General features: G+C 41.3%; 1 protein-coding gene and 1 pseudogene across 1 annotated transcript; one reads left to right on the top strand and one right to left on the bottom strand.

Annotated features, from left to right (window-relative positions):
- Nucleotides 1-1144: 1144 nt before the first annotated feature.
- LOC140516245 (cyclin-dependent kinase 1-like) lies at nt 1145-21128 on the bottom strand (annotated as a pseudogene).
- On the top strand, nt 12347-25519 carry FAM241B (family with sequence similarity 241 member B). Its single transcript, XM_072628747.1, has 6 exons — nt 12347-12805; nt 13868-13957; nt 14186-14265; nt 20664-20777; nt 22456-22573; nt 25016-25519. The coding sequence occupies exons 5-6, from the start codon at nt 22481-22483 to the stop codon at nt 25283-25285; spliced, it is 363 nt and encodes a 120-aa protein (XP_072484848.1). The 5' UTR covers nt 12347-12805; nt 13868-13957; nt 14186-14265; nt 20664-20777; nt 22456-22480; the 3' UTR covers nt 25286-25519.
- The last annotated feature ends 238 nt before the right edge of the window (nt 25520-25757 follow it).

The following is a 25757-nucleotide window of genomic DNA, read 5'->3' as shown; positions in this document are numbered from 1 at the left end:
TCTGAAGAGGGAAAGGAGAAGGGAAGGTAAAAGGAATACACAAGTGTAGAATGGAGGAAAGAGGAACTTATAAATTCTCATAATTGTGGTTCATAGCATCAGATGAACCTCATTCCTTTCTGAAACAAGTAGAATTGAGTACAGACATAGTTTGATATAGAAATACCTCTAACTCAACAGGGAAACAAGTAAGTAAGGAGGCAGTGGTTGAGAGGGAATTTAATACAAGTGATGGAATTAGCTGTAAGCAAAACAAACTTTCTGATCCTGAAGGGGAAAGTAAATAGGAAAAAAAACTCCACCAGAAACAGAATCTAAGGCAGGTGCCCATCAATTAGAGATTGTCTGAACAAATTGTGGCAATAAAATATAATGAAATATTTTTGTTTTAGGAGAAATTGAGAAAGAGATGATTTCAGAGAATCCTGGCTAGTGTGAACTGCAGCAGAGTGAAGTAAGCAGAACCAAGAAAACAATTTACACAGATAACATTGTCAAGTGTCAACCCTGAAGTCAGGAAGACTCATCTTCATGAGTTCAGCTCTGGATTCAGGAAGAGTCATCTTCATGAGTTCAAATCTGACTTCAGACACTTATTAACTCTGTGATCCTGGGCAAGTTACTTCACCCTGTTTGCCTCAATTTCTTTATCTGGGAAAATGAGCGAGAGAAGGAAATGGCAAAACATTGTAGTATCACTGCCAAGAAAATCCCTAGTAGGGTCATGAAGAATCAGATATGAAAAAACAACAAGGATCAATATATTTTGATTTTACCTGGACCTATGATATCATTGTGTGGGGAACTCAGTTGGAAAATCCCTTTATCCATGCAGATTGAGAATTAATCTTCACGTTAGTTTTATAGAGTTGCCTAGAGAAGGTAAGTGATATACCCCAGGCCTCACGCCAATTTGTATAGACAGATCTTGAACACAGAGTCTTTTTACTGCTCCTGAAACACAATATGCATATTAACAGTTTTAAGTAACACCTTTGAAAATAAAGGAAAGCTTTAGTTTTACAATAAAGCAGGAAGCACACATACAAGGCAAATGTTTTTAGAGCCTTAATAGTAAATGAAAACTATTCATTATTGATATAAATCCCTTGGAAATATTTGGCTGGAGAATAAGAGCTAATGTCTAGTTCAATGTCATTTTGCCAGACATTCATTTGACAGGATTATTGACTCACATTGTAGAAAGCAGCTCTCTGCCATGTTTCATCCAGATCTTTGACATTCTGTGTCAACCTTCCTGACCAGGAATCCCACTTGAGGAATGTATTCTTAAATCCATCAATGTTTTAACTTCTGGTCCTACTTTATTGTTAGGGCTCCCCACAGTCCCGAAAATTCTAAAGAGCTGATCAATTTCTGACCCTCCATGGAAAAGTGGCTTTTTGGTTGTTAATTCAGCAAACATTGCACCCAGAAGACCCTAGCAACACCTTTGGGCAGCCTTACCACATGTTTATAGTTCATGTGTATAAACCTGAACAGGTATTCCAAAGATCTGTGCAAGTCTCTGGTAGTCAGCTAACTTAATTACTTCTTTGTCAACTGTCAGTGGATTTTGATGTTTCAAATCTCTAAAGAGTTCCTCTGGATGCCAAAAGACAATACCTTTTACAATTTGTTACAAATAATTTTTAATAAGTGAAGAATCCATATACTGGTCAAGAGGTCTAGAATCCAAGCATTTTTTGAGATCCATGGGAAAGGATTAAAAAATAAGGAATAGTCTTGCTTCTTGTAGGAGTATTTCTCAAATGCCAACTATATTAGGATGACAAAGCTCTTTCAATAAATTTCTCAAATTATAGTACTTGGGGCGGAGCCAAGATGGTGGAGTAGAAAGACGCACATACACATAGCTCTGAACCCACAACCCATAGAACATCTACAAAGAAGTAACTCACAGTGAATTCTGCACCCAGAGGCCACAGAACATTGGAGCGAGGGAGATTTCTGTTCCAGAGAGACCTGCAAACTTCTTGCAAAAGGTCCTTTGCACCGCGGACTGGGCGCCGGGACTGGGAGCTGAGTACAGCCCTGCCGTGGCTGTGGCACCGAGAGGAAAAGATCTGAGCGGCCTTCAGGGATGGGATCTCCAGCAGCCACGCGGGTCCCTCCACCCACAGGTGACAGGGGTGGGTGAGAGGGTCTCTTTGGCGGGTCAAGAGGTGAGTGGGGTGCCCCCATAACTCAGGCCCCCTCGGGAGGCAACAGTGGAGGTGGGAGCAGACCGGGGCTCCCCAAGCAGGCAGGAGCCTGGATCCATTGTTGAAGGTCTCTGCATAAACCCCCTGAGGGAACTGAGCCTGTGAGGTGGCCCTGCCCCAACCTGAGCACCTAAACTTAATCTCACACTGAATAGCAGCCCTGCCCCCGCCCAAAGCACTGAGGCTGGGAAGCAGCATTTGATTCTCAGACCCCAAGCACTGGCTGAGCTGATCGGGAGGTGAAGTGGGTGTGAGGAGAATATTCAGAGCTCAAGTCACTGGCTGGGAAAATGCCCAGAAAAGGGAAAAAAACCAAGATTATTGAGGGTTACTTTCTTGGTGAACAGGTTTCTCCTCCCCTCCTTTCTGATGAGGAAGAGCGGTGCTCACCATCAGGGGAAGACATGGAAGTCAGTGCTTCTACATCCCAGCCCACTCAATGGGATCAGTTCTGGGAAAAGGTCATAAAGAGCCCAAAAAATTTTCAAAATCATGATAGAGAGGTGGAGGAAAAACTGGGAAGAGTAATAAAAGACTTGCAAGCAAAGTCTGAACAACAAATCAGCACCTTGCTAAAGGAGACCCAAAAAAATGCGGAAGAAAATAACACCCTGAAAAATAGGCTAACTCAATTGGCAAAAGAGGTTCAAAAAGCCAATGAGGAGAATTAGCCAAATGGAAAAGAAGATTCAAAAGCTCACTGAAGAAAATAATTCTTTCAAAATTAGAATGGAACAGATGGAGGCTAATGACTTTATGAGAAACCAAGAAATCACAAAACAAAACTAAAAGAATGAAAAAATGGAAGATAATGTGAAATATCTCATTGGAAAAACAACTGACCTGGGGAATAGATCCAGGATAGATAATTTAAAAATTATGGGCCTACCTGAAAGCCATGATCAAAAAAAGAGCCTAGACATCATCTTTCATGAAATTATCAAGGAAAACTGCCCTGAGATTCTAGAACCAGAGGGCAAAATAAGTATTCAAGGAATCCACAGATCACTGCCTGAAAGAGATCCAAAAAGAGAAACTCCTAGGAACATTGTGGCCAAATTCCAGAGTTCCCAGATCAAGGAGAAAATATTGCAAGCAGCTAGAAAGAAACAATTCAAGTATTGTGGAAATACAATCAGGATAACACAAGATCTAGCAGCTTCCACATTAAGGGATCGAAGGGCGTGGAATAGGCTATTCCAGAAGTCAAAGGAACTAGGACTAAAACCAAGAATCACCTACCCAGCAAAACTGAATATAATACTTCAGGGGAAAAATTGGTCTTTCAATGAAATAGAGGACTTTCAAGCATTCTTGATGAAAAGACCAGAGCTGAAAAGAAAATTTGACTTTCAAACACAAGAATGAAGAGAAGCATGAAAAAGTAAATAGCAAAGAGAAGTCATAAGGGACTTTACAAAAGTTGAACTGTTTACATTCCTACATAGAAAGACAATATTTGTAACTCTTGAAGCTATTCAGCATCTGGGTACAGGGTGGGATAACACACACACACATGCACATGCACACGCACACACACATAGAGACAGAGTGCACAGAGTGAACTGAAGAGGAGGGGATCATATCTTAAAAAAAAAATGAAATCAAGCAGTGAGAGAGAAATATATTGGGAGGAGAAAGGGAGAAATGGAATGGAGCAAATTATCTCTCATAAAAGAGGCAAGCAAAAGACTTTTTAGTGAAGGCAAAAAGAGGGGAGGTGAGAGAAAAACATGAAGTTTACTCTCATCACATTCCACTAAAGGAAGGAATAAAATGCACAGTCATTTTGGTATGAAAACCTATCTTACAATACAGGAAAGTGGGGGATAAGGGGATAAGCAGGGTAGGGGGGATGATGGAAGGGAGGGCACGGGGAGGAGGGAGCAATTTGAGGTCAACACTCATGGGGAGGGACAGGATCAAAAGAGAGAACAGAAGTAATGGGGGACAGGATAGGATGGAGGGAAATATAATTAGTTCTTACACAACACTACTATTATGGAAGTCATTTGCAAAACTACACAGATCTGGCGTATATTGAATTGCTTGCCTTCCAAAGGGAAGGGGTGGGGAGGGAGGGAGGGCAGATTGGCAGACAGGGGCAATTAGAACGCTCGGTGTTTTGGGGGGGAGGGGACAAAGGGGAGAAAATGTGGAACCCAAAATTTTGTGAAAATGAATGTTAAAAGTTAAATAAAAAATAAATAAAGGGCTGAAACAAACAAACAAAAAATTATAGTACTTGGAACTTCCTCCTTTTCCTCACTCTTTAATTTGATTTTCTTCATGGTTATCACCATACCTGTAGGTGGGTGGATGGGTGGGTGGGGAAATAGGAAGATTTTGTTTGTAGTTGATGCAGTGGATAGAATGCCAGGCTTGGAATCAGGAAGACTCCTCTTCCTGAGTTTAAATCCAGCCTCAGACACTTACTATCTGTTTTACCCTGAGCAAGCTGCTTCACCTTATTTGCCTCAGTTTCCTCATCTGTAAAATGAGTTGGAGAAGGGAATGGAAAGCCACTCCAGGATCTTTGCCAAGAAATCCCCAAATGGGGTTATGAAAAGTCAGACATGACTGAAAAATGAAGGAACAACAATTGGAGATGCAGCTGTCATAGCAGTTAAAGTGCAGAATTTGGGTGGAGTGAGGAGATCTATGTTTAAAACCCATCTCAGGCACTAGCTGTGTAGACATGGATAAATCACAACTTCTGTGACTCTCACTTTTCCTCATCTGTAGAATAGATACAACATATTTATACTATCCTCCTCACAGGGTTGATGTGAGGAAAATGCTATAGATATTGGAGTGGTTGTCATTGCTATAATTATAAATATAGTTATTATAAAGGTAATGATCAACTAGACTTCTCAGTTGAACCAATCAACCAGAGATATGGACCAAGTGGGTGGACTAAGTGGGCAAGGTCTACTCTACTGAATCAATCAATCATCCTTCCCCACCTAAAGTGACTGACTACCTTGGATTTAAAGAGAACTGAGAAGGTTTGTATGAACTGATGCATAGTGAAGTGAGCAGAACCAGGAAAACATCTTACACAGTAATAGCAATATTCTATAATGAACAACTCTGAATGATTTAGCTATTCTGAGCAATATAATGATCCAAGACAATCCCAAAGCAGTCATGAAGAAAAATGCTATCTGCCTTCAGAGCAAGAACTGATTAAGTCTGAATAGAGACTTAAGCTTGCTATTTTTCCCTTCCTTCCTCCATCCCTTTCTCCCTCCCTCCCTCTTTCTTTTTCTCTCCTCTTTCTTTGTTTTCTTCCACAAAATGACAAATATGGAAAGATGTTTTACATGATTACACATATATAATCTATATCAGATTGCTTACTGTCTCAGGGAGAGAAGAGAGAAAGGAGGGAGGGATAGAATTTGGAACTTAGAACAAAAGGTTAATATTAAAATTGTTTTTATGTGCAATTGGGTAAAAAATAAAATATTCTTTAAAAATAAAGTATGCTTCCCACCTCTTGGCAGGCTGATAACAGATTGGAACAGTAGCACTTTGTCCAGGGTTCATGAACTTAGCTTAAAATTTTTTGACAACTATAGTTCAGTATAATTGGTTTCCTTTTTGAATCTTATGTGTTTCATTTGCTACATTTAAAAATATTATTCTAAGAAAGGACCCATAAGGCTTGCCATAATGACAAAGGAAGTCATGAGTTAATGAACATAAACAATATTAACACAAGATAAAACGGTATATTAATATAGATATTAATAATAAAAATGTTAATATAAAATGATAATAGTAATAACTAGGATTTATCTAGTCCCTTAAGGTTTGTAAAGCCCTTTACACATTTTCATCTCATTGGACCCACCTTTTAACCCAGAGACAAAGGTACTGTTATTATCCCCATTTTATAGATGGAAAACTGAGTCTGAGAACAGTTAACTGTTTTGTTCAGGATCATTCAGCTAGTATCTGAGGCAGGATTTGAATTCAGGTTTTCCTGACTTTGAGTCCAGCACTCTATCCAGTGGACAGCTGCCTCAGAAATACAACTAGGACTGAGAAGTCAGACTCATAACTGTAAGATTTTCAAACCTGAAGTAAGAATTTCCCTTTGATAACATTTAAGATAAGTAGTACTCCAGACAGGTTGGAGATCTAGTAACAGGCAGAAAAAGAATGGTCTAGGAATTAGGTGGTGGGAAGACAATGCATTCACAACTTCCTAAGGCAGTCAATCCATTGTATTTTTAGACCGTGCTAGATTTTTTTTTCTTTCTATTATCTCCCAATTGGTTTCCTTAGCCTCACATTGGAGACTCAACTTTATGTTTCCTTCCCTGTCTCATTCCTCACCATTAAGCTTAATGGAAGCTGTTGGGTTGGAGTTGAGCAGACTTAGACTATAGTCCTGGATTTGCCACTAACTTGTTGTGATCTTGAGCAAGTCACAAAATAATCGAATCACAGTTTGAGAGTGACAAAGAGCCTCAGCATTCATCTAATCCAGGTCATACATGGAAGGAATGCTCACTATAACAAACTCAACAGGTAGTCAGTCATCCAGCCTATATTCAGACCAAGAGATTGAGGTCCTGGACCTTTCCCCTTCTCCATGCAGGGCCTGCTCTCTGCTCCAGGCCCAAGCATGTTGTTCAGTACAAGTGAAGCCTGGTCTGTAGTGGGGGGTTTGTTCTGTTTTCTTATGCTCTTTGACTCATTAAGCACCCACCCTGGCACCCCCTTGGAACAATTATTTAAAGATCTGGTTTTTGCTGATGCCTAGGATTTTCCCAAAAGGAGAGAGAAGAGAAAAGTACTTCAAAGATAATGTGAATCAGATATGGGACAAGTGTTGTTCAGGCATTTCAGTCATGTCTAGCTCTTTGTGACCATTTTTGGAGTTTTCTTGGCAAATATCCTGGAGTGGTTAGTCATTTCCTTCTCCTGCTCATTTTATAGATGAGAAAACTGAGTCAAATAGAGTTAAGTGACTTTCCTAGGCTCACACGGATATTAAGTATCTGAGGTCATATTTGAACTCAGGTCTTCCCGATTCCAAGCCCAGTACTCTATCCACTATGGCATCACTTAGTACTTATTCACCAAAGATAGGCTGAACACATGCATTTTCTAGGTACAAACTTAAACAAGTGGGAGCAATACACTTCTGTTATACTCTCCTGGGTGTGGTGAATACTTAAAATGCCATTGAAACACAAAGCGTTTTGTGGGACATAAGAGCAGGTATCTTATATTTCACCTTGGCACTGCACTGTCTTCCTCACAGTAGAGGACTTCTGGCAAGTCAGGTCAAGGCTTGGGCTCATCCTCTTTTTGGTAGTCAACTGAATAGTTGTTAGATGTTCCTTTTCTTGCCATTAGTCAGCTCCAGTCAAAGGACCCAGGACTGCAGAACTTCCTGAGCTCATAAGGTGACCTTTAAGCCTGGACATGTCCATTTCAGGATCAATACTCATTCACCTATGATCAGGAAGGAACAAATAGAAAATGCAGTCAAAAATCTAGTGTCAGGCTCACCTAGGCAGGACATGTGCTTGTAGCTGCCTGGTATCTGGGGTGAAGGATAGGGTGAGCAGTTATTTCCTCATCCTTCATGGAAGCAGATGAAATCAGTGGCTGACAAAAGGAACTAAGGGGAAAAAGCAGTCATGTGTCCTGGTGGGATGAGTGCTGGACTTGGAGTAAGGAGTATCTAAGTTCAGATCTTGCCTTAGCTGTCTGACTCATAAGTCTTTCAATTTTTCTTAGCCTCAGTTTCTTCCTATATAAAATGAGTGGATTGGATTCCATGGTCTCTAAAGGTCTCTGATTCTATGACAATAGAGTGGGAGAGGGTAGATTGCTTGTTTTTAAAGCTACATTGCTTGTTTTTAAAGCTACATTGAATCATCACTCTTCCCTTTTCAATGTTCTTTGGCCTACTGAACCCCAATCCTGGTGCAACTGGGGAAAATTGCTTAAATGTAAGGTTTTGGCTCATGTCTAGGGTCTCCTCAAATTGAGGAGAAGAAAGGTACTGAATATACCATGGAGTTGAGTATGGGACACGCATTTCTTAAATACAAAAGAAATGCCAAATATAAACTATTCACAATCATGCATTTAAAGAAAGTCTTAAATCAGGATTCAATTAATTAATGTATCAATACAGTTATTAAATCTCCTTCTTACCCCTACTCTCATCCCTCCCCCATTTGGAAGGTTAATGGTTAAACCTCCTCAGAAGCCATAACCTGGAAACTAGTCCATGATAAAAGATGATTTATTTGGGGGATAACTGGATTTGTGATTTTACTGGTTTGGGGAATTCCAAGTGAGGAAATTTCTCCTACCACATCTACTCTACAATTTATGGTCTTAAAGAGCTATCTGAGGGCATTGAGAGGTTAAAGTGACTTGCTTGGGGTCAATGTGTGTTACAGGCTGAACTTGAATCCAGGTCTTCCTGAAGGTCCCGTTCTATAGCCACTACAAATCACTGCCTCCATGAAATATATTTTTTCCTGTGTTTATGTCATATTCTTCAACTAGACTGTGGGTTCCCTGAAGGGAGGAACTTTTATTTCCACAAAAGTGCCAAGTGCCAGGTTTCATGCATGAGGGTAAGGCTGTTAGCTGTTAGCATACTGCTCAGCATTTCTGTTTGCAGAAACATGGAGGGGAGTAATGTGTGAGAAGACAGGAATGGTAGGGAGGGGACCAGGGAGGGAAGAATTTTAAATGTCAGACAGGAGTTTACTACCATGACTGTAAAATATAACTTGATTGTAGAGCTAAGATTTTCCATTTTATAGTTTCATGAATTAAAGCCAGAAGGGATCTCAGAGCCCATCCAATTCAGCTTCATATTTTATAGATAAAAAAACAGAACTTAACAGTGGCAAAGCAGGGATTTTGATCCTCAGTGCAGGATGATTTCTACCATATTACACTGTTTTCTCCACCAGTTTATGGGCTGTGTCCTGATTGAATTGGATAATCTCCTTCAACAGAAAACTATGTGGCAACTATCTCTCAGAAGAAACACATGTAAGAATAGGTTCATAGGCAGAAGAACAAGACAGTACTGGACTTGGAGACAGGAACCCTGAGTTCGAATCCTGCCCCAGACACTGAGTAAATGAGTTAATCCCTTCCAGACTCAGTTTCCTCATCTACAATGTAAGGATAATAATTGCACCTATCTTAGAGGTTTGTTACAAGGAATATATATGTAAAGTACCGTGCAAACCTTAAAGTGCTATATACATGTTAGCTGTTATTTTGAGAAGAGAAATGGTGACTCTGTGGACTTTAGAGGGGTGTTTAGGTGGTAGGATATTATCTGTAATCTTCTTGATACCACTATGTTCTGTCTCCTCAGTTGAGGGAAGAGGCAAGGTTGTAATCACCCCCAGAGATATGGGATGTGATTGTAGGAGGTCTGGGATCAAATCCTGCCTCTGACACTTCGTAGAGCTAATGGGATGTTGGAGTTGAGCTGGACATTCACTAGGGACAGTTTCAGAGACATGTGCTCTGGTCTCTTGCTAATGATACATTGAGAGGCTCTTGGCTAATCTTTTGGTTCTACTGATGGGTGAGTCTGTTTCAAAGATGATTTGGTGATTGAGCCAGCAAGAGCATATTCTCATTAGGTCAGCCAAAGGAGAAAAGCTCCTCCTTCTTTGGAGCTGTCCTGTTTTTTGGGATGTCAATATCAGATTTCCCTCAGACTTCCTGAGTGAGTGATGGTGGGGGGCAGGGGAAGCATCCTCCTCCCAATAGCTTCTCCAACAACAACTATAGTGATTACCACAAGGCAGTTGGAATGTGTGCTTCCTTGGAACTGGACCTCAAGTCCCTGACTGGCTCTTCTGTTTGGTGTTTCTTTCCTTAAGTGCATGACAAACACTGAACAGCAATTGCTATATGGATGTGGATGAATCGAGCTTTGACAGCCATCTCCTGAGCTTGGGAACTGACCTTTACCATGTAGTATTTCCTGAAAACTTCTCTTTCCCCCCTAATTTATTTATTTATTTTCAGTTTTCAACATTCATTTCCAAAAGATTTTGAGTTCCAAATTTTCTCCCCATCTCTCCCCTCCACCCACCCCAGCATACATTCTGATTCCCCTTTCCCCCAAACCTACCCTCCCTTCTATCACATCCTTCCCTTCTCTTATCCCCATTCCATCTATTTTCTTGGGGGGCAAGATAGATTTCTATATCCCACTGCTTGTATTTCTTATTTCTCAGTTGCAGGTAAAAACAATATTTAACATTCATTTTTAAAACTTCGAATTCCAACTTCTCTCCCTCCTTCCTCCCCACCTATCCCCACTGAGAAGGTAAGAAATTTGATATATGATATACATATACAGTTGTGCAAAAGACTTCCATAAAAGTCATGTTGTGAAAGACTAACTATATTTCCCTCCATCTTATCCTGCCCCCCGTTTATTCTATTTTTTTTTACCCTATTCCTCCTCAAAAGTATTTACTTCTAATTACACTCTCCTTCCATTTGCCCTTCCTTCTATCATTCCCCCCTGCTTATTCCCTTCTCTCCTACTTTCCTGTAATGTAAGATAAATTTTCATGGCAAATTGTTACTATCTCCTTCTCAGAGAAGGTGACTGCTACCAGGAGGATGAACCATGCCCTGAAAAGCCAGAAAAGCCATGACCTTGAGTTGTTGCTCAGACAGCTTCACTTCACTTCACTTCATATAGAAGTGAAATCTTTCTCTCTACCTCTCTCTCTCTCTCTCTCTCTCTCTCTCTCTCTCTCTCTCTCTCTCTCTACCTATCTATGAAATCAGCTATCCCATGGGTGTCTCTGGAGTATTTTCTGTCTATAGGAAATAAGAATTTAATTTTGATTTGGTTGCATGGTATGATGGTTGGCAGGCTAGAATCTGCACCCAGTGACCTGAGTTCAAAGTCGGGTGGAATGTATGGTTCTGAGAGGTAGTGTGGTATGGGTATAGTAAAAAAAGGCACTGGACTTAGAGTCAGAAAGAGCTGGGCTCCAATTCTACCTCCAATACTTATTAACTGTGTGATACTGGGCAAAGCATTTAATGATAACAATTAACATTTCTATAGTACTTTAAGGCTTGGAAAATGCTTTAAGTCTATTACCTATTTTGATCCTGTGAACAACTCTGTGAAATACATGGTATTATTATCCCCATTACAGATGAGGAAACTGAGTAACTAGTGTCTGAGACAAGATTTGAATTCAGGTCTTGACAATTCCAAGTCCAGTTTATCTACACACCTTGCTGCTTCACTATATCTCACAGTTTATTTATCTGTAAAATGATAAAGTTGAATCTGATGGCCTCCAGGGTTCTTTGTAGTTCATTACCAGAGCTATTCTCAAAGCCTTTCAAGTTGATAGTACCTGAAAGAGCTTGAGCTCCATTTGTTCAGACTTTTGAGATTCCAGGGTCATCTTTCCACCATGATGAACACAAGGGGACTTCAATGATAGACATGGGTTCCTGCCTTCCCACTTAAATTGTGTTGCAGGAGAAAACATTTGGAGTCTAAGGACAAGGATTCAAATGCCACCTCTGCCTTAGTAGCAATGTGACTAGGTAAGTCTCTCTTAGTCTCGCTTTCCTTATTTGTAAAATAGGTGAAGCTGGAATTTATGACCTCTATGACCTGTTCAAGTTCTAATTCTAAATAATTCCAAATTCCAAATCTGTGATCTATAGTCCTATGAAATCTTGAAATGCCTTAGGATTGTTAGAGGGAAGGAGAGATGTCTAGGCTGTGACAGTAAAGGTTTAGGATATAGGATTAGGGAATAAAGTTCAAGCCAGAGCATGGCTTTAAATTGATCATCATGGTGACATCTTGGAAATGGAAGAAACCCAAGTCAAATTCCTTCCCTGTCTACACCCCCTTCCTGATTAGGACAAATCTCTCTTCTGAAATCTAGTTGTAGTAGAGCTAGCTAGCTATGAGAATAGGAGAACTGGTTGGGGGAGGGGCAACCATCCCAGAGACTGAAGGGTGGGAGTGAGTGTGCCATATTGGATGACATATCAGAACTACACTAGTACTGTATTGTTTGAATTATCTTAGCAGGGGTGTGTTGGAACCAGCTCATATTGGTTTTTGAGAGAGCTGGCTGTTAAATTTCTGGTGCAAGCCTTAGAAATTGAAAATTCTGCAAATCAGAATATGATTTATTGTTTTGTTGATTTTTTAGACTTAAGAAAGTGATGAAGAAAATGTTAAAAATGTAGATTACACATAAAAGTGTGTCTTGTTCTCACTCCTTTTGCCCCAAGCTAGTTGTTAAAACATTTATTAGCACACTGCAGGGTTTATGGGTCATAGGGTGGGGGTTGCTGTCCTAGGAAGTCCAAATTTATTTTCTTCTGGAGAGATTTTCAGGCAGGACTATAATCCTACTGGATTCCTAGATGGGTTCCAATGTGAAGGAAGGACTCATAATAATTCTGAGGGAGTGCTTTTCCAGCCATCATGAGTTGATTTCAGGAAGAGTCCAAGCTATTGGCTATGTATCATGGGACCAGACCCCATCATGGATCCAGAGGTAAAATAGTTGCATCTCTATCGATACCAAGTGCATTTCCTTTCTGAGGCAAGTCCAGAATCTGAGGGTGGTGCCTTGGAGCAGGGAGGGGGAGGAGTGGAGGTTGGAATCAAAAGAAAGAAGTCAAATTGAATTCATTTTTAATGGTTACAATGAATCCTTTGTGTTTTCTCCATTTTGGCTGTGGAGTAAAATAGACTACTCTATATCCACTTCACGGTATTACTTTGAGTACTTGTGCAAGAAGCAGGGTTCATTTTGTCCATGTCTTTGGAGATATGTACATGAGTTACATTCAGACATTTACAGAGAAAATATTTGCCCCAGGACAAAAAAAGCCAAAGAAATATAGTCAATTTATTAAGCACCAACCAAAAGCTAGGCACCAAGTTAAGTGCTAGGGATGTAAAAGCAAAAAGCGAAAGACACTCCCTGTCCTCAAGGAACTAACAATCCAGTGTTTTTATGTGTGGAGATAATATACAAAATGAAAGTAGGTGTGTGTGTGTGTGTGTGTGTGTGTGTGTGTGTGTGTGTGTGTGTGTGTGTGTGTGTTGTGGGGAGGGGGGTGGAGGGGGGAGAAGTCCTGAAGTGGTCCAGCCAGGAGTGAAGTAAGGAGATGATGAACTGAGCTCCCTCCTTAAATAGAGGTTTGGAGTTCATGGCTCCACCCTCCAATCTGAGAGACATAGGACCTGGGGTGCTGCATCAGGGTAACACATCTGCAAATCATATCCTTCTAGTAGGATTCAATAACCGATAATTCATAAGTGCACACTATATTACAGGTCCTGGAGAAACAAAACACACAAACAAAACCCTGTCCTCGAGGAACTTACAGGAATAGAGTACTTACAAAGATATGTAAATATGAGCTATATGCTAAGTTATGCAAAGGAATTATGACAGAGAAAGTACTAGATCATGAGATCCTGGAAGGTGGATGAGGTTTCTTTTTTTGTCTTTGTATCTCAAGGACCTAATATTGAGGCTGACACATGGTGGCACCTTAGTTTGTTAAGTAGAACTGTCCAGACTCATATATCCTTGTATCCACCACAGGGTCATGCACATGGCAAAGTCAAGAATTGCTTGTTGGTTGAAGTACCCACTCACCCAGCAGGATTCATTCAAGGAAGACAATGCAATGTAGTAAGAAACATACTGGGTTTGTGGTCAGAGGACCTGGGCTTGAATTCTGCTACTTCTTAGCTGGGTTATCTTTGGAAAAGATAATTTTGCATTTTGAACCTTAGTGTTTTGTCTGTCTCTGTTTCTCTGTCTCCCTGTGTCTCTCTGTGTGTCTCTCCCTCCCTCCTCTCTCTCTCTCTCTCTCTCTCTCTCTCTCTCTCTCTCTCTCTCTCTCTCTCTCTCTCTCAGGAATGAGTTAGGTGCTGGGAATGCAAATAAAAAGAATGAGACAAGCAGTTTCCATTCTGAGAGAGATAGCAAACACTTCTGTAAGTATAAGCAGAGTAATTATAAAGAGAATAAGTGAAAATAAACACAAAGTCATTAAGTACAAAGTTTGACAGGGAGAACTTTAGCAGTTGGGGGTGTGTGGTCAAGAAGGCAGAAGGTGGTACTTGAGCTTTGACTTGAAGGAGTAGAGATTCTACATGGTGGGGGTGAGAAAGGAGGGCATGCCAGGCATGGTGCACAGCCAGTGCAAAGGCACAAAGATTGGAGATGGAAAGTTGTTTGAGAGGAAAGGGGGGAGGGTAGTGTGGTTGGATTGCTAAGTATGTACAACAAGACTGGAAAGACTGAACAGGACCAGATTGTGAAGTTCTTTGAGAGCTAAAGAGAGTTCTCTTTTTTCATCCTAGAGGCAGTAGGGAACCACTGGATTTTGTTGAGAAAGTGACATGGTTTTATCAATGCTGAAAGAAAATCACATTGGAAGCACTGTAGAGCAAGGAGAGATGACAAGAATCCAAGTGACAAGTGATGAGGGTCTACATTAGGGCTGAAGGTGGGAGAGGAGAGAAAGCCTCAGTTTCTAGAGATGTTTTGAAGGTAGAAATGGTAAGATCTGGCAACTGACTGGATATGTGAAGTGAGGGAGAATAAGGAATTAAGGGAAACAAAGAGGTTACTAACCTGGGAGACTGGAAGAATGATGACAAGTTATTTAACCTTCTCTGTGCCTCAGTTTCCTCATTTGCAAAATGAAAAGATTGGATTAGATTATCTCTGAATTCCCTGCCAGCTCTAAATCCATGATCCTATGACCCTTCAGATGTAAATGATGACTTGTATTCTTTGAATGCTAGACAGTAGTCCAAAGAGAGAGGTCTACCCAAGGCTGTTCAGAGAAGCAGAAACAAAGATGGAGCCCAATGTCGCTTTGCCCCTATCCTCTACTCTGTCTTCCCCTGTGACTGAGGAGTGAGGCCACAGCAATCAGTATTCAATTCTCTTTCTTTGCAGCTCTAAGTGATGCTGGAAGAGGCTTCTGGCCAACTTAGTACCTTAGAGCTCTTTCTTCCTCAGACAAGGCTCTGAGACCCAGCACCCCAAGGCCTCCCAAGCAAAGCTCTTTCCCTTCCTCTCACCAAGCCCTGAACTTATGTTCCACCTTGAAAAGACCAATTGTGGCTACAGGCTTCATTAAAGCAACGTATTGAACACTGGGCCAGCACCCCTCCCCCCTTCCTGCCTCTGTCCTTATTTCAATGCAGCTCCTGATGTTTCCTTCCCAGAAGGGAATATGTGAATGATTTCCAGGAGGGCCCTCTTGGCCTCCACGTGCTCCTGACACCCACTAGGCCTTAGGGCCTAGAACAGGCTTATTTTCTTTTTAAACTGCAGTTATACTGGTCTAAGTAACTCCCTGAATGGTAACAGTTTTCTTACTTATGGTCTTAGAGACTACAAATCAACAACAATGATAATAGAAATGCAAATGGAAACAATTCAGAGGGTTTACTTTATGCTTGGAAAATTGATGAAGATGAGAAAATAAAAAAATAGACAATAGAAAAATAGGCACCTCAATACACTTCCAGTAAAGAATGTTCATACTCTACCCACGTGTGTGCTGAACCTACTTCTGAGGACCCAATTTTTAAATTTCAGTATGAACCTTGATGCTTCAGAAATTAGCCACTGCTACAAATAATAGTTGAATTTATTGCTTTGTCTTAAGAATCTGATGGAGAAAATGTTAAGTGTGCAGTGCATACATTGCCCTAGCTATTATTAAACCAGCATACCTCTCTTTATGACCCAGAGTTAGCATTTCTAGGCATGTACCCCAAGGAAGCCAAAGGTAGAAAGAGTAGTCCACTATTTAACCAAATATTTATAGCAGCAATTTTTTGTGGAAGTAAGGCACTGGAAACAAAGCAGATGCCCAGTGGTTCTGGCAAAACCAACTGTGACCCACGAATGTGATGGAATATTACTGTGCCACAAGAAACAATGAATATGAAGAATTCAGAAAGCTGTATATGAATGGATGCAGAGTAAAGTAAGCAGAGGAGAACAATATATGCAATGATTAGCACACTGTAAATGTGAAGAAGCAAAAATATGAAGCAGAAGCATGGGTAATTACAATGATAATCTTCTCTTAGCTCCCTTTTAATAAAGGTATCTGAAGAGTGGCCATGGAATGTTCCACATACTGTCAGATGTGGTTGATGTTTTGCTTAGTTTTACAGAACTGATTTCTTTCTTCTAAAAACTGAGTTGCTGGGGGATTCTGAATGTAGATCAAAGCATACTATTTTTCACTTTCTGAATTTCTTTTCATGATTTTTCCCCCTATGGGTGGGTGTTTTCTTTCACAACATGACTTAATATGGTAAGATATTTTGCACAATTGAACACATATAATCTATATCAAGTTGCTTACTATCTCAAGGAGCGGGGAGGTGAGGGAAGGAGAAAGAAAATTTGGAACTCAAAATTAAGAAAGATGAATGTTAAAAATTGTCTTTACATGTAACCGGGGAAAAATAAAGTATAATTAAAAAATAAACTCAGTTCTGAGGGATGGGTTACTGATTAATGAGTAGGGGGTGAGGAGAGTTATTTGAAAATGAATAGGATGTGACAAATCAGAGATATTAAGTTAAAAAAAGACTAGAAAAATGAAACTCAATGGTTTGTAAGAAAAGATGACTGCTTTTTAGGGGTTCAATGTTTTTGCTGAAGTGACTGATTGGTGAGAAAAGAAGATCATCAGATTTCTTTATTGCCTTCTATTTTTTTGTAATGGAAAACCCCTGAATTAGTAGTTCAAAGATCTGGATGAAAATTCTGCCTTTGACACTTTGTGTGACCTTAGGAAAGTCATGGGATATTTTTGAACTTCAGCATCCTCATCTGTGTAATGGGGAGAATCTACCCACAATAGCTACTTCTCTTACAGTGTCATTGTCAGGAATATGCATTGTCAGGAGCTGCTTTTAAATTTTAAACTGTGAGCTATTGTTGCTATTATTTGGCCAAAAGATCTAGGTTTAAATCCTAGTTTTGTCATTTGCTTCCTTTATGACCTTGGGCAAGTTACTTTCCTGCTGTAGATCTTACTTTCTTCCTCTGTAAAATGACAGAGTTGCACAAGACGGCCTTTGAAGTCCCTCTTCTGAATTCCAGGATCCTCTGTTGGCACCTTGCATCCAAGACCTTGTGTTACCTTCTCATCTGTGTTGGACTTTTCTCTTCAACTAGATTGTGAGTTCCTGGAAGGCAGGAGCTATTTCTTGAATTAAGTCAAGCAAGTCATAGTTGAATGGATACCTCTACCTCCTCACTCTCCACTCTCTCCTCAACCCCTTGCAATCTGGGATTACTGAATGGGAAGACAAACTGAGACCTGGGAAAGACCTTAGCTTAAAAGGCCAATCTCGGGTCATCACCAGTTGTCTTGACCTATGTCTTGCTGGACCCCAACGACTCGGGAGGAGAGAATGAGGCTGATAACTTTGCACAACCCTTCCTCATTTACATGCAATTCACTTGCAAGTGAAGACATCACCCTCTTGATGTCATCGGTCCTCTTTGAGAATGAAGGACAACCAACAAACCACGAGAGCAACATTGATCTGTTAGCACCCACCTCTGCCCTCTCATTGCTGAAATTAGTGGTCTGCCCTTACTTTTCTTGTTTTTTATTAATTAATTTTATTTATTTTCAGTGTTCTACAATAACTACCATATAACTTAGATTATTATTTTCCTTTCCCTCCCCTCTCCTTCCCCCCTCCCTCCCCGAGATGGCATATAATTTTGTATAGGTTCTACACATACATTCCTATTAAATACATTTTCACTATAGTCATGTTGTGTTGAAGAATTAAAATGAGTGGGAGAAATCACCTAACAAACCAAAACACACAGACACATGCACACACACATGCACAAATGATCTGCTACATTCTGCAACTGAATTCCATAGTTCTTTCTCTGGATATGGAAGGCATTTTGCCTTAGAAGACCATTGGGAATTTTTTTAAGTTCTTACATTGCAATGAAGTTTCAAGTCTACCAGAAAAAACCCTCACACACTGTGGTCATTGCTGTGCATAAAGTTCTCCTGGTTCTGCTCCTTTCACTCAGCATCAGGTCATATAAGTCCTTCCAGGCCTCTCTGAAGTCTTCTTGTTCATCATTTCTTATGGCACAATAGTACTCCATTACATTCATATACCATAATTTATTCAGCCATTCCCCAATTGATGGGCATCCCCTTGACTTCCAGTTTTTCTGCTTTTACGTTTCAGTCTGTTTTGCCAAAACATTTTTCACAGTTGGCTCTCCCATTCTTTTATGTATTCCTTGTTTGTTCATATCTATTTGCTTGTCTACTCCATTAGATGGTGAGTTTCTTGAGAGCAGGGCCTGCCTTTTGCCTCCTTTTGTATCCCCAGCACTCAGCACAGAGCCTGGAACATAAAAAATGTGTGTTGACAAACTGACTGACCTACTCCTCTTAAGGCTTCTGATATACCACACTCTCCTCCTGGTCCTTCTCTCAGCTTCATTTATTCAATTACTGAGCAAATGTTTACTATGGGCTAAGGGCTGGAGATACAAAAACAACTGAGATAGCCCCTGACCTCATGTAGCTTATATTCTGCTGGGGGAGGGGAAAGCATGATTATATGTAGACACATGCAAAATTTATGTAGAATAAATAGGAAGTGATGAGGGAGGGGTGTTACCAAGGAAAGAATGTAAACAGCATTGTATAGAAGGTAGTGATCGAGAAGAGCTTTGAAAGGAATTAGGGATTCCAAGGTGCAGAGTAGAAGCTCAGAAAATATTAGAATTGAATACTCCCACATACATTTGGTGGGTGCTTTTTAAAATTTTGCCTATGTACTTAAATGTCTGTTTTCTGTTGATCACTGCTAAGTTCATATTTTCAAAATATAAAAGGTTGCATAGAAGTATGAATATCATTTTCAAATATATCCATTCCCTTCTTTTCCTTACCTTACTCAGCAAGATGTCCCTTTTAATTAAGATTTAAAATAGAAAGAAAAACTGTTAAAATCTACCAACATATTGACATCAATCTGACAGTGTGTATAATGCACCACATAGATTCCTTTCTAAAGGAAGGGTTTACTGTTTACCGTAAATAAAAAACAAAACTGCCACCCAACAACAAACAGTGAAATTAACTTTAGCAAGTGAAAAAGTTGTCTACTTTCTTAGCTTTGTATCATTTTATATAACTCTTCCCACATTCTTTGCATTCTTCTGCCCTTTTTTTAAGCTCAATATTCCATTTCATTCATTTATTTAAAAAAAATCACACAAAACATTTGTTCAACCTTTCTTCAAGTTATCAGACCCATGACTAAAACCCAACTCAAATGTTACCTCCTCCAGGAAGTTCTTCCCGATCCTCACAGTGTGTGATGACCTTTTCATCTTTGGATCTCACACAGCAAAATGTATATTTTCCTTCTCAGTCAGAATATTGTGTATTAGGGGTATCTGTATTTTTTCTCTTAGTCCTCCTCCCCCCTTAATGTCCTCAAAATCAAGAACTTTGTCTTTTCTAAACTTTGATTCCTCCCATTGCTTAGTCTAGGGTTCTGTACACTTAACTGAAGTCTTTTGAATTGAATTGAATAGAAAAACTTCAGGCTCCAGCTGTTCACTAAATATTTGGTGATTGATTGATGGATTTGCCTGATTAGTTGTCAGCCAGCTGAGAGTAAGATAGATGCTGGATTAATTGGATCTGGGATTCCTAACCTTTTCTTTTCTTTTTTGGCAGTCTAGTAAAGTCTTTGGAACCTTTTCTCAGAAGAATGTTTTTAAATGCATAAAATGAAATATAAAGAATTATAAAAGAAACTGATTATTTTGAAATACAGTTAGCAATATATTTAAAAAGCAAGTTCTCTTATCCCATATTAAGAACGCTTGAATCAGATTGCAGAGGAGGAAAGTGATGGTTTTGAGGTTGAAGGCCATCAGAAGTGAGAGGGACACTTATGTAGGGGTTTGTAGGGTTCAGAGACGGAACGGATTTTAGCAGCCAGTTAATCTAAGCCCTTGATTATACCGAAGAAAAGAAAGCCTAGAGAGAGGAAATCACTTGTCCAAGATCTCACAGTTAGTAAGAAGCAGACCAGGGGAAATTGAACCCAGGTCTTTTGATTCCGTGCTCGGGACGCTTGGGAAGACAATCTGGAGAAAGGGAGACGCATGCTTGGGATTTGGGTGGATTGGGCAAGTGAGGCCACTTTTGGGCAGGAGTTGGGAGCTCGGGCCCCAGTCTCACCTTCTCAGTGCAGAGCTCGGGCAGCTGCAATTTCTCCCAGGGGCCTTAAGAGGGGAATGCTGAGCTCCTACGTCTTCTCTCTGTCGCTTCCTGTCATGCCAGGCTGGAGGAAGTGGGAGGTGGGGCCGGAGTGCTAGCAGCCACCCCTCAGCTTCAGGGACCCAGGCCGGCCCGCAGTGGACAGCGACCAGACCGGGGAGTTGCATCCCTCCACAGGTACGGGAGGGAAGGGGGACTGGGTTGAGGTTTCCCCCCTATTCTGCAGACCCAGCGCTCCTGGAGAAAGTTGGGAGGAGCTTGGGAAGCAGAGGCTGCCTTCTGTCCTCGGTCCCTTCCTCTGGACCGTGCGGCCTCAGCCTTGCAATCGGCTCTGCTAGGCAGCCTGCTTCCGACTCCCGGGATGCTGACAGGAGGAGGCAGACCCCTTGGGGACTGATTACGTGCTGGGGTCGTGAACAGAGCCTTGGATCAAGAGTCAGGGGCCCTGGGGACCTGACTTCCCTGCTGTGTACTACCTGGCTGACCTTGGGCCAGGCCCTTTACCTTCTGGGGGCTCAGTTTCCTCATCTGTAAAACCAGGCGCTTTGAGGTCCTTTCAGGGTCTTAATCCTACTATCCTACTAGCTCTATCCTGGGAGATTGGTCCTGGAAGCAGCCAGAGTCTCCATTTCCAGTATGTCTTAGAGATTGGACGCTGTCTTCTCTTTTTTCTCTCCCCCATCCCCAAACACACACACACACACACACACACACACACACACACACACACACACACACACACACACACACACCTTCACCACCTCCCCTTCACTGAGGGTTGTCTAGTGACAACAATTTATACCAGGATCCTCTCTGTAATTTCTACAATCACATGGGAACCTCTTTGCTTATCAATGTCAACTGGATGAAATTAAGAAGCTCCCTGGTTTGAGCTTGAGAATTTAGCAGGAACTTTGAAAAGGAAGCCCCTCTTTCTGTGATGCTTTTGAGGCCCAAAGATGTCCAGGGACTTGTCTGAAGTCACACAATGGCAGACTTCGTGTTTGAACCCAGGATGATACAGCAAAAAATATACATTAAAAAAAAAATGAAGTCTGAGTGTTCTGTTCCCTCTCTATCTCTGACCACTGTCCAGGTTTCTTGGCCTACATTGCCCCTCCCCCCTTACAAACCATTTTCCCCAAAGGCAGTTTTTTGTTGTTAACACAAGTGAAGGCCATATCCTTTATTTAGTTTTGTAAGTGGGGTACTGACAGTGACCACTGAAACTGTTTTGTGATTTTTCCATGTTGACTTCACTCAATTATTGTAGTCAAGGTATGTATTTTATTTCAGGCTCTGCTTTCTTCATTTTCTCTCTCTTAATAGAACCATCTTTTGTTTTCTCTAATCATTTTACGTCTGTCCTTCCTTCTGGAACAATAACTGACCATTAATGTGCCATAACCTGTTCAACAGAGCCTCATTGCTGCTTTCCCACTTCTCAGATAGTGAAACCGATGCATCAGAGAGGAGCTGAGAGGGGACCCAGGTGTTTTGGTTTCCAGACAGATTGAGGGCATCTTGCTTAGTTCCTAGAATGGATACAGAAGCTATTGTATTCCATTCCTCATGTACCAGTTTCTAGACTGGGAATTTTCTAGTTAGCTAATTTCGATTGATTTCTTTCCCACCTCCTTTTAGGATTAGGTGAAAAACAAAATCTCTCTCTCTGACTTCTGTGGACCTGGGATTTGAAGGTCAAGTGTCTAACTTTGGGCCAGTCATTTCACTTTGCAGAGCCTCAGTTTTCCCCTCTGTAAAATGGGGTTAATAAGTCCACACATTTACCTCATAGGGATTCAGGGAGGAGAGACTTTTTATGAACTTAAAGGGCTATTTTTTGTTGTTATAGGTCCCACCCTCCAGTTCCTCTGAAGATGGTGAGGATCTTGGCCAATGGGGACATTGTGCAAGACGACGACCCTCGAGTCAGGGCCAACACCCCCTTTCGGAACATTACATCTCGGCAGGTAGGAGACAGAAACTCCTGGGTCCTATTATAGTTTTTCCTGGTTAAGTTTTCCCTGCAAATTCTAGAATTTGCACCATGTCCATGCCAGAGTTGGAAACTCCCCCATTTCTAAATATAATATAGCTAAATCTATATAGAGAGAAAGATGAACTTGGAATCAAGAAGATCTGGATTCAGATCCCTCTTCAGACACACTTGTAGTATAAAACTGTGTAAATCACCTTTCCTCTCTGTAAAATGAGTATGCTGGGTTGTTATCAGGTTCAAATTTATGTTAAATACCTTGCAGATCTTCTAGGCCTATATTAACATGCGCTGCTGTTAGTTGTGATCATTTTACAGATCTCTTTTCCTTCAACAACCTTGGGAGGGGGATGGTGTGAATATCATTCCCACTTCACAGATAAGGACATAGACTCATAGGGGTAGAGTGTCATGCCCAGGATTATCCAGCAAGAGACAATCAGAGCTTGAATTTGAACCCAGGGTTCTTTCCACTACTATATCTTGGTGGCTTCAGTGACCTGACACCTAGACTGGAGCATTACCCTCATAAATTATGATTTCTTGGATTCCCAAAAGTAGCTGGGGACTCTCTCTGTCTAGCAAACATCCTCATGATGTCCTTTTCCTTGAGGTAGTATGGCACTGTGGATAGAGGTCCAGCTTCAAAATCAGGAAGATCAATATTTGTCACCTACTGGCCATAGGACCCTGGACAAGTGTCATTGGACTTCTTAATACAATTTAATACAATTTTAATACAATTCTCTTAGACTCCAAGTTATAAAGAAGTTGCTGATCTGCCTCTGTGGAAGGCATTTCCAGAAGAGGAGTTCTCTAGGTCGGGAATTAGATTTAAGTGAGAATTTTTTTATTTTAAAGTCTAATTTAAAAAAATTAAAGCAGAATCAAACTGCAGGGCAGTGGGAGAACCAGGGGAGGGACAGAAAGTTGTAACCAGCAACTGTAAAATGATGCATATGTCCTCCTTTCAAAGGAGGGAGGGTGTGGAAGCAGGTAGAACATCCTCACTTGTACAAAGCACACTTGTTTTTGCCTGGCTTTGGAACGTGGTCAGATGCATCTCTTCTTTCCCAGCCTGATTCTGTCCCTTTCCTGTTTTGACAGCTTCATCTGATACCTCCCATGTGCCCAGCCCTATGCTAGCTTCTCTGAGGTAGAAAAGGAAAGATATGTGCCCTCAAGAGACTGTGCAGGATTTGGGAAACCTGGATTTCAGCCCCACTTGGCCTGTTCCCTGTGTGACCTTGGGCATTATATAAAGCCCACTTTCTGGACTTCTGTTTCCTCATCTGTTTGTTATGGCAGCACAGCACAGCGGGAGTCAGGTAGACTCAGATTCTAATCCTGCCCGTGATACTTGGCTGCTGGGCAAGTCTATGAGCTTTATTTACCCATCTGTAAAATGGAGATAAAACTTGCTTTGCAGGGTTGTTGCAGGGCTCCAATGAGATAATACATGTTAAGTACTTAAAGTGTATCAGTTATTGTCTTTGTTATAATAGCTAACATTTACATAACACTTGAAAGTTTGCCAAGTGCTTTCCAAATATGATCTCATTGCATCTTCACAACAATCTTGGAAGGTAGGTGCTAGTATCACCCCCATTTTGCAAATGAGGAAATTGAAGCTTGCAGATTTTAAGTGACTTGCCCAGGGTCATACAGGTAACATGTATGACTGGGATTCGAACTCAGGTCTGCCTGACTTCTGGTTGATGCTCTTTCCAGGGTTCCACTTAGCTGACTTTCCTCCTCTTTTGGTTTGATAGAGTCCTGATAGTGATTTGTCCAAGGACCATTTCTATCCTTCTATTATTTTTTAATTTAAAATGTTTTTTCTGACTATTGTGTAGTCAGAAATTGTATATTAAGATAATATAATATAAAATAATTGTATATTATTCTTCACTGAGGTTTCTATTGGCTCTAAATCTATGATCTTATGATTTATTTTAAGGAACTTGTGGTCTCCCTGGGATTCTGAGTGATGACCTAGTGTGACTGAAGGGGGAGGAGTCATTATTGCCCTGCCCAGCCTTGGCACTGGCATGGATGGAACACTTATCTTTGCCCAATTGTTTGTTTTGGATAAATATTGGTAATAGGAAATGCCTCTTGGTCTAGTTATCCCTGAGCACCTTTGAAAAGCTCCTATGGGACAGATTCCATGGAATACCATTTCTCCCTGATGCTTCCCTTGCTCAGGATTCCACCAGACTCCTTGAAGTTCTCTTGGCATTAGAAGGGACCTCAGAGATCATTTTACAGATGAGGAAACCTAGACCCACAGAGGTTCAGTGACTTACCCAAAGTCATACACAGACAATCGGTTACTGTTACCTTCTCAGGTCTTCTCACTCTACACCTACTGATCTGTCTACTTCCCCTGTTTTTTTTTCCTATTTCTCTGCAGAACTTTTTCACTAGAGGAGAAGGCCAACCTCATGGGGGCCCTGCCCCAAACATCCATCACTTGGGGCCCAGGCAAGGTGCCCATCGCTCCCCATTCTCTGACATCAACCAGCAGCTGGTGAACCTGGGCTTTCCCCTGTGGCGCCTGGGGGACCAGGTGGTGGAGCCTGTGATGTCCATCCTTCTTCTGTTCTTGGTCATGATGCTGGGAGTTCGTGGGCTGCTGCTGGTGGGCCTTGTCTATATGGTGTCCCAGCTGAGCCTTCGATGACCCTGGGAAGGGGAAGGGAGGGAGGGGGGAGCTCCTTCAAGGTGTGTGTGTGTGTGTGTGTGTGTGTGTGTGTGTGTGTGTGTGTGTGTGTGTGTGTGTGTAATCGCGTGCTCGCTCCAGTGCTTGAATAAGGAGTGAAGGGTGACTAGTCGGGGTGAAGGTTGGATCCTTCTGCTGAAGGCCCCTTACCTTTTGGGAAAAGGGCCCCAAGTAAACAAGGAAGTGTCTGCTGCTGTCTCCTATCTCTGCTTGGTATCTGTCAGAAGAAGGCCTTGCCATAAGCGGGGTTTCTGATCTAGGCGGCTTTCAACTTCTAAGGACTCCACCCTCTTTATGGTCCTTGCAGCTGGAAGACCATGTTAGAGAAGATCCCCAAATTCTCTTAGTTCCTCCACTAGACTTGACTGAGGCTCCCAGGGATGGAGGCTGGGAGCTGGAGCTGCAGCCACTCCTCCAGGACCCTCATTTCAAA

Source organism: Notamacropus eugenii, chromosome 1 (genome assembly GCF_028372415.1).
Source record: "Notamacropus eugenii isolate mMacEug1 chromosome 1, mMacEug1.pri_v2, whole genome shotgun sequence".
Lineage (NCBI taxonomy): Eukaryota > Metazoa > Chordata > Mammalia > Diprotodontia > Macropodidae > Notamacropus > Notamacropus eugenii.
This window is presented reverse-complemented; position numbering and strand designations above follow the sequence as displayed.